This window comes from Nesoenas mayeri (genome assembly GCF_963082525.1).
Source record: "Nesoenas mayeri genome assembly, chromosome: 4".
NCBI lineage: Eukaryota > Metazoa > Chordata > Aves > Columbiformes > Columbidae > Nesoenas > Nesoenas mayeri.
In genome coordinates, this window is record NC_137540.1 from 30,888,118 (window position 1) to 30,899,835 (window position 11,718).

Sequence of the window (11,718 nt, forward strand, 5' to 3'; positions counted from 1 at the left end):
GATTTTTCTGGCTCTGGTCCCTGCTTTTCCTCCCTTTGATTTTTTTTTTTTTTTCTTTGCTGGTTCTCATCGGGACACTTGTTCGGCTTAGGGTGACGCTGGACACTGCTTGCTAGATTTGAAAGGAAAAAAAAAAAACAACACCACTGTGCTAGAATATTTGTTAAAGATATTTTCCCTGCAAGAACTGTTAATCGTGTTGAAGGTGTTGGGGTACATCCAAGAGTGACTTGCTGTCCTTTGGCTAATTTGAACTCTGTGAAGTCTATGGAAAAACCTGTCTAAAACAGTCCCTTCCCTGAAAAGAGAGGTGCACTAATCTTTGAATCCCATTGATATTCCCTTTTATTCTGCTCTTTCGTGATACAGATCCTAATTTATCAGCTTACCTGGCAGAAGCAGTCTGGAGGTACTAGTGCTTTAGCCGATCAAAGCCTCCTTTTCCAAAGGGAAAGTGAGTCAGTGGCTTTTCCCCCAGTTCACTTGATCCCACCCAAGCCCTTACTAGTATTCTTTCTTTTCACTGTGCAATAGGGTGGCTGTTGGAGAGGGTGGCCAGGGCATCTCTGAGCCTAGAGACAAGAGACTTTACTGAAGTGCAGGCTGGTTTAGAGGTGCATGCAGGTGCAAAGTTGTCCACAGCTACAGTGGTGTTCCAGTATGTCTGTGTGGGGAAACCACTGAAGTATCAGGCTGCTAAACTGTGTTCTCATGCAGTCAGGATTGGGGTGTAAAAGTGCCTTTTCACTCAGAAATCTGTGGGGAAGGAGCCTCAGTTTACTTTGCCTTTGCATTGGAGTCAGCTGGCTGGGACATGGTGACCTGAAGTCGGTTAGGTGAGGAATCAATGTGGGACACTTGTGTGCCCTGACACTCATAGCAGCTGTCTGTAATATTTCTGATCTAGTTGTGTTTTCTGATCTTCTCTTCCTTAATCCACTGAGCTTTGTGGGAGTCCTCCTCTGAAGTACCTCCAGAGTTGTAAGCTCCAGGTAGCTATTGGCTGAGTGCCATCAGGCCTGGCCATGCGGGGAGGGGGGGCACAGGAATGCAGGAATGTCTTGTTCCTGGGGCATTTCCTCCTGGGGAAGGAAGATGGGAAGGGATTCTTGTCTGTTAAGTGATCCAAGAGCAAAACGTTTCTCCCCTCGCAGACAATGAATCGTTTTGAATCGTTTCAGCGAGCTGACACTTATTTGTGGCTCCTGGCAAACCAGATAGGAGCTTTCTGCCAGGCACTTGCTCAAATCAGTGCCAGCCCCAGCCGTGCTGATTGTCTGTCTGTGTTACCGTGGGTGGGAGAGAATCCTTTGTGTACCATGGCAGTAATCACAGTGCTGCTTCTGGGTGAAGGAAGGTTGTTGCCGGTCCCCTTGGTTACACAGTTGCTGATTCTGGTCTTTGTATCTCCAGGCCTTTTTATTTTCCAGAGACAGGATGACACTTTGAAGAAGGAATTTTTCCTGCCTGACTCTGCTTGTGGGGCTGCAAACAGCTATTTCCAAGACCTCTTTCCTTTACCCTTGCACGAGGCTGGTTATACATGCTCATTAAACATACATACTGGTTATACATGCTCATTAAACAGGGAATTAAATCACATAGGAATGCTGCTTGCTTGATGTCTTCTCTATTACAGAGCTATGCTTAGAAGTTGAGGCTTTTTAAGTGACTGTGTGGGCTTTAGCTAAGCTGTGAAAGAAGCCTTGTAAACAATAACCTCTTGTGATGAAGGCAGAGTAAGTGTAATTATCAGCTGTCCTTTTAAAAATCTTACCATTTTGGGGCATAACCAAACTAATCAGACAGTGTTGTGCTTTTCCAGATAACTAAGTGATCTTTAAGAGCGGCCCTGGAGACCAAATGCAAAATGAGCAGCGAAGGACAGTGCAGAAGACATAGAGGGCTCTGGGTCTGAGCCACGAGGATTTGAAGATGTCTGCGTGCAGTGACTTTGTGGAACACGTTTGGAAGCCCGGCTCCTGCAAAAACTGCTTCAACCCAAAGAGTTCCCATCAGCTGCAAACACCCCCAGACGTGGGAACTTGTGGCGTGCTCCCGAATGGAGTCAGGACCAAGCCTGAGAGCCCTGCGTTGGAAGACGAAGGTGTAAATACCTCTCCCTTCTCAAAGCCAACAATTGCTGTTAAGCCAACTATGATAAACTCGGATGTTTCTGACACGTGGGTGGATGTGAATATGAATGCAGATTTGTCACAGGTAATGATTAATCCAGTCAAAGCATGACTTCCCGTTACTTATCTCTCCCTGGGAGTGCTAGGTATATCTGTTAAAACCGTTTCCTTCCCTTTGGTTTCCCTTCTGGTCTTAACTCAGATTTTTAAGCTGTATATTGGTTTCTCAAAGTATCTTTGGCTGAAGCTGAATGAGATGTTACTCACAGAGCATGTGCAAAGGAGCTTAAAAATACATTGCTTGTTTAGGAACTTCGGGATTGTAAATGAGGATGCAGGTTAAAGTTATTTTCCTGGGAAGGTATATACTCGAAAGAAATCCTGTCTGATTGCAGCCAGTGCTAACTGGATCCACAGTCTTTGTAGATGAGGAATCAAGTGTCCTGCCTTCCTGGCCCAACTGCTTGGGCTCCCAACCTCTGCCAGAGCAGTAGTGCTCTCTGGGTGTAGCACTGCTGCCTGCCTGCAAACTGGCAAGTCCTGGTGGTTTGAATTGATGGGCAGTTCACTCTTCTCCCCAGTGAGTCGATATTGGCACTGTCCCAGCCACATGGAGTGATGCCTGGGCTGCTGTTGCCCTGTCTGTGGCTTAGGTGTGCTCCCATCTCCCACCCTTGAGCCAGAGGAGAGTCAGGGCTCCCCAGCCCTCTTCTTAGCCTCTCATTGCTCCCTCTTGCTTCTCCTCCAGGAATAAAGGGCACACGAGTGCAGGCTGCCAGCATCAGTGGGCTTTGATCTATGCAGGCAGATTTGGCCCTAGGCTGAATTTTGCACTATGGAAGCAGGTTCTGCCACCCTGGGGCTGGGGTTTGCTTCACAGGCACCCTGCCTCTCCCACTCCCTCTCTCCCTTGGCAAGCAGGATAGATCTCCTTCAGATGAAGATTTTTAATATCTTTCCCTGCCTGCTCCCCAGTACCTACTGCTGAGTGTAGCCAATCTGCTATCCCAGGATAACCTGTGATAGTCCATGTCTATGTTCTGAAGTCACAGGCGGTAGTGTGAAATGAAACAAAAATAAGCAGAGGGAGGACCAAATATTCCTTCCCACTCTGAATCTTTAATTGCACGGTGATTCGCAGACAGGATGATAGGTTGGACAAGTTTCTGGCAGCGAACCCACAGAAAGAGAAAGGAGAATGCCTTATTTCAGTGCATTGCCATTGTTAGTAATGCAAGGATTGCAAATGGTCCAAGAAATAAGACAAGTGCAATTTAAATAGAAAAGATTTGCGGTAGTTATTGCTGGGGTGAGCACAGAGCAAAACAGACCATGAATGCCAGAGGAATTTTCTGTGGAGCTGGACTTTTTTCTTTTGTTGTATTTTGCTTGTTTGTTCAAAAAAAAAAAAAAAAAAGAAAAAAGAAAAGTTATCTTTCTTATTGCATATGCACATCCTGACAGAACCATTGTCTCTTTGGCCCATGCAGGTCAGCTGGGGGATGGTTTCTGGCAAACACCTCCTTCTGAAATCAGGAGATGCACAGCGGATCTGCCTCGACAACTTTGGCAATGGTGGTGTAAGAAAGCCCTTCCTTCACAACCCGCCCAGCGACTGCTTGTCTTGCTGTCCTCCAAACTACTCCATGGTGGGCCTACGCAGCCTGGAGAGTCGACTGGAGAGAAATGTCTCCATCCACAGCCTGGTACTTGTGGGTGATGTGGGCAAGCAGGAGGACAGAGCCAAAGACAAGTTTGTCCTGTCACATCGGGGCCCCTGCCCTAATGCATCCGCCTTGGGAGACAGAAGCACCATGAACTCCAGCAGAAACCCTTCTTCTCAAGCCAGAGAAGGAGCAGCACTTCCCTCGGAGGGTGACTGCGGTCACCTCTCCTCTGGCTTTGAAAGTGACGGGGGTGAGTACTGTTTGATCACAGACTGCCGCAGAGAGTGCTCAGTGGCGCGGGAGCCGCGTTGTGCAGAGGGGAAGGTTGCCTGGTGTGAGAAGGAGAGCCCCGCTCCCTGCGGATGGAGGCAGCGGGATGCTCCTGAAATTCCCAGGCCAAGTGGCAGGGCGGTCAAGTTTAGTGAAGAGGAGCAGAGAACTGTGAATGTGGCCTTCTGCATCACAAAAGACCAGGGTGATCCTCTCCCCTGTGCCCCATGTTCAGAGAGGAAAAAACTGAGTCTCTGTGCTGAGCCTGCTGCCCTCCCTGAGAGCACAGGCAGCAGCAAGACGGCTGCCTTTGCTGTATCCCGGGAGGACAAGGACTCTTCTCTTGCTGGAGAGCCCTCTGTCACCAGAGGCCACTGGCCTGAGGGTTCAAGCACCCTTCAGCAGGCTCTGGTGGAGCCGCAGCACTCATGCCTTGCCTCACCTCCCCGCAGTGATCCCATCTATGCTGAGAGCACCAAGAGTAAGAAGATGCAGCTGAAGGCTGTCAGTGGACAGGCAAAAGCAGAGAAGTTGGCCCACGGCACTGGCAAGGATCAAGCTGATGGGGTGTGGAGGGATGGCAGCTGGACTTTGGGTGGTGAGAAGGAATACCAGGACTCCACCAGCCAGGTGGCAGCAAAGATAACTATCATGACAGCGCACACTGAGGATGATCACAAGACAATATTCCTCAGCAGCCCTGACTCGGCGGTGGGAGTTCAGTGGCCATGTATCAGCCCCACCTCCCACTCTGATTTTGGGACTTCATCAGCTGCCATTGAGCCTGGAGAGATTTTTCAAGCATCTGGAAGTGAAAACAGCCTACGGTTTCATCTGGCAGCTCCTGCCAAGGCCCCAGTTACTGAGAGTCCAGCCATTCCCCCAAAGATGTCAAAAACCAGCCAGACAGGCAGTGAAGGGAACCATGTGCCCCCAGTGAGCTCCCATGCGGGGAGGTTTGGTGATGACAATAGCCATGACGGAGCTGGTGTTCAGCTGCTGCCAAGGAGCAGTACAGATACAGGTTCCTTTGGAGCACCCCCTTCTCCGTGCACTCATGTCAACGGGGTCTCTGTGGAGGAGTCCAGCAGAGGCCTGGCAGGCTCGTCCTATGACAGGAGGCAGAAATACTACACTCCAGCGTGGATCAAGCAGTGCCGGATAGAGGAGGAGGAGGAGGAGGAGCAGGAGCTCTTAATTCACCCACGGACAGTGGGAGCTGAGAATGGAAGAGCTGGTGCCAACCTTGTGGATGATGGCCCGATGCTGGAGACCCAGACTGGGATCAGCAAATCATCATCTTTCTCGTTTGATTACCCTAAAGACAAGAGCAATGGCGTGGAGTTTACACCACCACCACCACCTCCAAAAAAGCAGTCCAGGTACAGCCCTGTGTGTGCGTGGTGGCATATTAACTATTTGCAACTGGGATGTTTGTTGCAGGGACTGATTGACTAGGAGGTGCTTCCTGTTCCTTTTTTTTCTTCCTTTTCTTTTCAACAATGGCCTTTCAGGAGCATGGGAGGTGATTGCATGGCTGAAAAAGTAATTACTTTTTTACACTGAAAAGCTGTAAGATCTTTGCAAGTCCTTGTTTGAATGCCATGCATACTTGCAAAAGCCCTTCAGGGATGCAAGGTACTGTCTTGGGTCCCAGTATTCAAGTAGAAAACAAGGTCTGTGCCTGAGGTGGCTGGTGTGTCCCATGTCAGCTTCATTCTGTCCCAGCACAGTTCCTTGATGTTGAATAGAAGAGAAAATCTGGGTTCATGAGCTCCTCTCGTAGGTGGACTTAAGCAACTGCACTTGGTGCTAATAGCGAAGGCCTCTGAAATCCTCATTTTCAGTTCGGCTCCAATGTCTTTTTGGTTTTGAGGTTACCTTGTGAAGCTGCAGTTTCCCAGGGAGGACTCCTCACCTGCAAAGAGGTAACTGGAGCTTGCCTAATGTGCGCTCAGGATGTGCGGGAGCTGCCTGGCTTCAGGTAGCCTTCCCGCTCTCCTGAAGTTAAGTTTGCAGGCAGGGTGACAGCAGGCCTTACAAAACAAATGTGAATGAGGGAGAGCTGTCCATTTGGGAAGGAAGTAGCTCTGCTTAAGAAATTAAGAAAACAGGCTTCAGATAGTTTGTGTGCATTCAGTACCTGCAGCTGTGTGTATCCAAAAAAAAAAAAAAAAAAAAAGGAAAAAAATTATAAAATGGAGGAAGAAATATTTATTTCCTTGCCATACAGCTAATGGATTAGGTTCTCTGATCATAGTGGGGATATTTTCACATTCTGTGAGTGTCCTGTATTCACTTTATTGTGTGCACCAGTTTTGTTACCTGGAACTGTGCATTGCACAACAGATGTGACTCCAGCTCCTTGATTTAAAAGTTGAAAGAAGAAGGGATGGGTGTTCAGAGGAGAACTTGCTCTTGGGCTCCATAGTTGAGTTTATGTGTAGGTATCAGTGACCTTCAGGCTGAGACTGTGGTTGAGTTAGACCATCCTTTGTTTTGTTCTCACATTGAATTTTCAGTGTTTTTAGGGCTGGCTAGCCCCAGGAACTAGTGTTTTAAATTGATCAAGAGGTGAAAAAAGTTTGTTTTGAGAGGGAAGGGAGGCTCTAGTTCCGAGCTCCCTGCTATGATGCTACGTGATTGCTGCTGTCCGTGGAAAGAAAAGATCCACAAGCAAGTGAGCACACAGATGAGTTTTATTGCCTTTAAAATCAAAGAGAGTGCTAAGATGTACTTTTGCTTTGACCCCATGACCTTTCTTTCATGGCTGCTGCTACTTGGTGTCTCCTGTTAGCCCGTGATTTTGGATTGTATTTGCCAATATTTGGCAAACGATACTGTCGAGCAATGATCATTTAAGAAACACCAAGCTGCCTGCTGAAAGTCCTCCAGAACCTCATTCCTTCCCCCTGCAGAGGAGAGGTCACTGGGAAGGCCAGAAGGGTGGTGGCACTCAAACTCAGCAATATATATCCCAGCAGTATTTTCCACTTGAAGTGCTAGGATCTCTTTCTGCTTATGAAGCAGCAGCCATGCAGAGCCCTTTGTCTGGCTTGGGCTTTCCTGGCAGGGCTTGGAGTCTCCTTTGTGTCTTTGTGAGGGCTGGGAGTCAAGGTAGGGGGCTCCTTGATGTGTCAGGGTGTCTTCTTGGCTGGATGACTTGGATCAGCTGTGCTCCAAGGCAGGAGCATGCCCTGCTCTTGCCCTGCGTGTGGAGTTACACTCAGGGGTGTGGAGCATATTCTGCTCCTTGAAGGGGCTGTTTCATGCTCTTGGTGTGAGCAGGATGTGCCCGCTGTACCAGTTGCTTCTGAGTCATCCTGAAAGCATCTGTGTGGTAGAGAAGCCTGAGTGAAAGAGGGCAGGGAAACTTTGGTCAGGGAACAAGTAGCGTCTGTGACTGGGAGCTCTGGCAGAGCCATAAACTCTACCAAGTGGTTGACTAAGGCAGGTGCTGGCATTGCTTTTACCCCTGTGACTGTAGGCCATGTGTTGTGCTACATGTATTTATCTCCTAAAAGCCTCAATGCCTCCAGCTAAGCCTTGGGGCACCTTAACTCAAAGAGCGTGGCCCACCCTCTGGCTACCAAATCCCTGTGCAGCTTGCCCGAGAAGCCATTTGATCAGATGGCAGGTTTTGCAAGCCATGCAAACTCAGCTGGTTGCTTTGTTTGTTTTCTTTGAGGGTGCTCTCGTTTTTGTCTCAAGCATGACTTCTCTGAGCGTGTCGATGCAGGAACCAGGGTGTTGTTACCTCGCATGGCAGTGGGAGGGTTGACTACGTGCACAACTGGTTAAAACCACCATAGCAGGATTGTGTTACTCTGGGCAGTCATTGCTTGCAGCTTTGGGTCATGACATGACTCTTACCTGATGCTGGAGGAACATCTCCTCTGATCTTCCTGAACTGCAGCCAAATGCCTGAAGAAGGGAGGAGGTCTTGCACACAAAGATGACTCTGAGACACTTCTACACTCTTCTAGGCCTGGGCAGTCTGTGGGCGTGTGTTTGTCTGTAATGCAACAACCACCACCAATACTTCTGTTACGCCTACGTAGTCCCCCACAGAGACAGACCTCATCAGCCCAACATGTTCTCTGGGAGCATAGCTGCAAAGGCTCCTTTGATGGATGGATGGAGGTGAAACCAGCATAGATCTGGGGGCTGGGGCTTAGCAAATCAGGGTTTATTTCAGCTTCAGGAAAGGTGTGTAACCATCTTTTTTCCTTCTAGATCTTAAGCTCTAGCAAGATACTTGATTTCATTTTGGAAAATGAATCCTGCCTGTTTGACCTTCATAATTAAACTTAATTTTTTATTTTAAAGAAAACTTGCATGTGTGTTCGAACTAGTTTCAAAGCAGAGAAAGAAAAGAGTCTGTACATTTTGTTCACCTTGATTCTAACAATTAAAAGAAATCAAGTTTTTAGGGGGTAAATTCCTGCTATGCACTGAAGAAACTCTGCAGTAAGCTGTCTCTTATGATGGTGGAAGGAGCAATTTTAGTGAGTTTTGAAAGTTGGCACAAGAAGAGGAAAATAATGAATTTGTGCCTATATAAAGCTATGCTGGGCATCTTGTGACTGTTTCATCATACAATCTTATTTTCCTTCTTCTTTGAAAGATTATAGACATTTAAGATATGCTCAGTCTGAAACAAAATGGAAAACGAGTTGAATTACAAGAGGAAAGAGATTGGAAAGGGAAGATGGTGGCTGGTATTCTTCTAGAAGCCAGGAAGGTAGTTGGCTGTGGAAAGGGCTCACCAGGGTTCCCCTGGATTTGTATGTGCAATGATGACTTAAAAGTTCTTTGGTGTGAAACGCTCCTGTGTGGCCTTCAATTTCCTGACAGGAGGGTTGAATCTTTGCTGAAATTTATGTCTCTCTTATGCAGAGGGTCAGGCTAAAAGATCCTAATGGTTCTTCCTAGCCTGCAAAACCTTGACAGTTAATTTATTCCATGTGCCTCTTAAAGAAAGGAAGCAGTGATGCTGTTTTGCATCTTGAGCTGGTTTTATGATAATTAATGACACCTTCAAAAGGCAGCACCATAGATAGCTTCTGAGATTTGCTGAATGCGCTCGCGCGGATAACAAAGGTATTTAGCATGGCATATATTGACACCTGCCATCTCTGGAAACAGCCAAGCCCAGTAAGCTTGAGATGTGCCACATAGCATGTTATGGTGCTGCTGCTGCTGCTGCCTGTTGCCAGAGAGAACAGAAAACAAGTGTTACAAAAAAAATGACGATGTTGGGAATTTGATCACCAGGAAAGGAGCCAGGTTTGCTCCTCGCTGGGCAGGTGGTGCTGGCTGGTGGGACTGCTCTGTATTTCTTGCCCAGAACTGCTCTGAGATGGAGCAGTGCTGCAACTAGAACAGAATATTCCCCTTTTCTTACCATTTCTGAGGCACTCATTTCTCTTTGGATCTTGGTGTCAGGGTGTACCTTGCTGACAAAAGCAGACTGGCTATATGGAGCCACTGTGGCAATTACAAATGCAAGTGGATATCATGCGGGTCCCGAATTTTGATCCTTTTCTCCATGACTGGATGATAGCAGGGACTTGCTGTGTTTAGTCTAGGACAAGCCAGATTTATTATTATTTTAAAAAATAAGTTAAATAATAATAAATAACTCCCCCCCCAAAAAAAACTCTAGATGGAATCCATTTAAATCCATAGTTGATAATTAAATAAGTAAATAAAGCAAATAAGGGAGGGTGTGAATCAAACAGGAGAGAGAATTGCACTCCAGGATAGAGAGGTAATGCACCTTTTGGATTCCCTCTGTGTTTTTTGTTTGAAACTAATCAGAAATTTCTCATGCTGCTTTTGTCAGTGGTACATTTTTAAAAGGTTTTGTTTTATCAGCCAGTCTTTTAGGAGAGATTGTTTCTTTTAAAATGAAAGCCATTTGCTTTTCTGTTTCCTATCTTACCACTTAAAAAAGCACAGAGTTGGAAATTGAAATGAGATTTGTTGTCCTCTTCACCACATGGGAGCATTTAATTTTTGACCCATTTACCATCTTAATTCTGCACCCCATCTGAATTTCCCCTTGCATCTCCTGATTCCAAACCCTTGCTTCAGCTTAACCTGTGCTACATAAAACGTTTCGGTACAGGGAAGAGAGGTGAGGTCCTCTGGACAGAGCTAGAAGCATTTCAAAATCCTCTCTTTCCCTCACCTCAATTTTGCTTTCCCCACCTTTGCCAGCTGGTAGCAGAGGGATAAGTACAAAACCAAGCCCCAAGTGCTGTAAGCCCTGTATGCTGGTTTTTAACCACCCTGTGCACCCAGGGGAAGATGTTGGAAGAAACAGCAGTGGAGGGAGGAGGAAGATATAATTATTCATGTTTCATGATAGACAAGCATATGGTACAACGGTACATCCCTTGTGAAATAATTATGACCAACCATGTGTTGTGTTTGATGCTGTAATGTAGTCTGGCTCTTCTCTCTGCCATACGCTAGTTCCAGTATTTTATTTTTAGAGGGGATGTCCTGTTGCTGTTATCAACAGCCTTCTCCTGGCATGTGGTTTGTGTGTATTCTCTGCTCTCCTCCGCTTCCTTCCCCAGTTGCATGATTTATAAAGCTCATCATCTCCATTATCTGTCCAAGCCCTGTCACCTGTGCTGTGAGGAAGCAGGAGGCTGGCACAGCAAGGCTGGGAAACCCCTGTGATGGGTCTGCAGAGCAGGTGCTCCTTGTGATGGGGCCTCTGCTACTGACAACAGGCTGCACGCATGATGACCACTGGAAAGGGGCAAGTGTGAGCCTTGCAGCTCTTGCATCTGAGTGGCCTTCCCCCCCTCTCAGCCTCCCTGCCCCTTACACTTTTGGAATGTAGCCAGATGCACGTGCCAAATCTCAGGCAGGGAACTCAAGCCAAAGGCATGCCTGGAGTCCAAGGGATCCTAGGGGTGATATCCCAAGGCACATGTGTCTGCTGCAGTGAGGGAAGCGATGCTTTGGTGCTCGTCTCCACTCTCTCTGAGAAGTGCCAAGTGCTCAGCCAGTGATGCTGGAGTCCCACAGCAGTGTCAGGTGGGACACCGAACTGTTAAGAAATGTGAAATTAAAAACAAGTCTACCATTCAAATACGAATCAATGGCAAGACAAAGAATGCCCTGGCTGGAGATGCAATGTGAGGCATTTGCAATGTTATGGAACTCCAAACTAGGGTTGTTGATTGGTTGTTTGTTTGTTTTATTGTGTGTGTGTGTGTGTGTTTGTTTGTTTTAACACAAGACTACTGTTTTCAACTTTGACTTATTTTAGGCAGGACTGTGGGAATTGTGCAGAGAGCCAGCTGGATGAAATTGTTTAGGGTGGGAAAGCGGGGGAATAGTCAACAGGAAGGGTAGCTTGAATATGTCAGTGTGTTGCACAGAGAGTGTTGAGTGATTGCAGTGTATTTAAAGTTGCCCAAATAATTTGCAGAGCTGTAAATCCCATCTTTTTAGGTTATTAGATTGGGAGACTGACTTTTGTGACCTGTACTTTAGGCACTGGTACATGGGGAGCCTCTGGTGCTGCTCTTGAAGTTGCCGTTTACATTTAAGGTGCTGAGCATAGATTTTTGAAACTGGGGAGAATTAACCACTACTACATCTCTCTGAAGGGGAGTGAA

The 11,718-nt window shown here is 47.0% G+C and overlaps 1 protein-coding gene across 1 annotated transcript in view; it reads left to right on the top strand.

The window, feature by feature from the left end:
* Positions 1–1,863: 1,863 nt before the first annotated feature.
* The window catches only part of PRAG1 (PEAK1 related, kinase-activating pseudokinase 1), a gene marked incomplete at its 5' end in the record, with an annotated part of 20,952 nt that continues 11,097 nt past the window's right edge, over positions 1,864–11,718 (top strand). Inside the window, 3 exon segments of the mRNA XM_080343805.1 lie at positions 1,864–1,899; positions 1,903–2,220; positions 3,626–5,454. Of these exon segments, the coding sequence (XP_080199931.1) occupies positions 1,864–1,899; positions 1,903–2,220; positions 3,626–5,454 (2,183 nt within the window).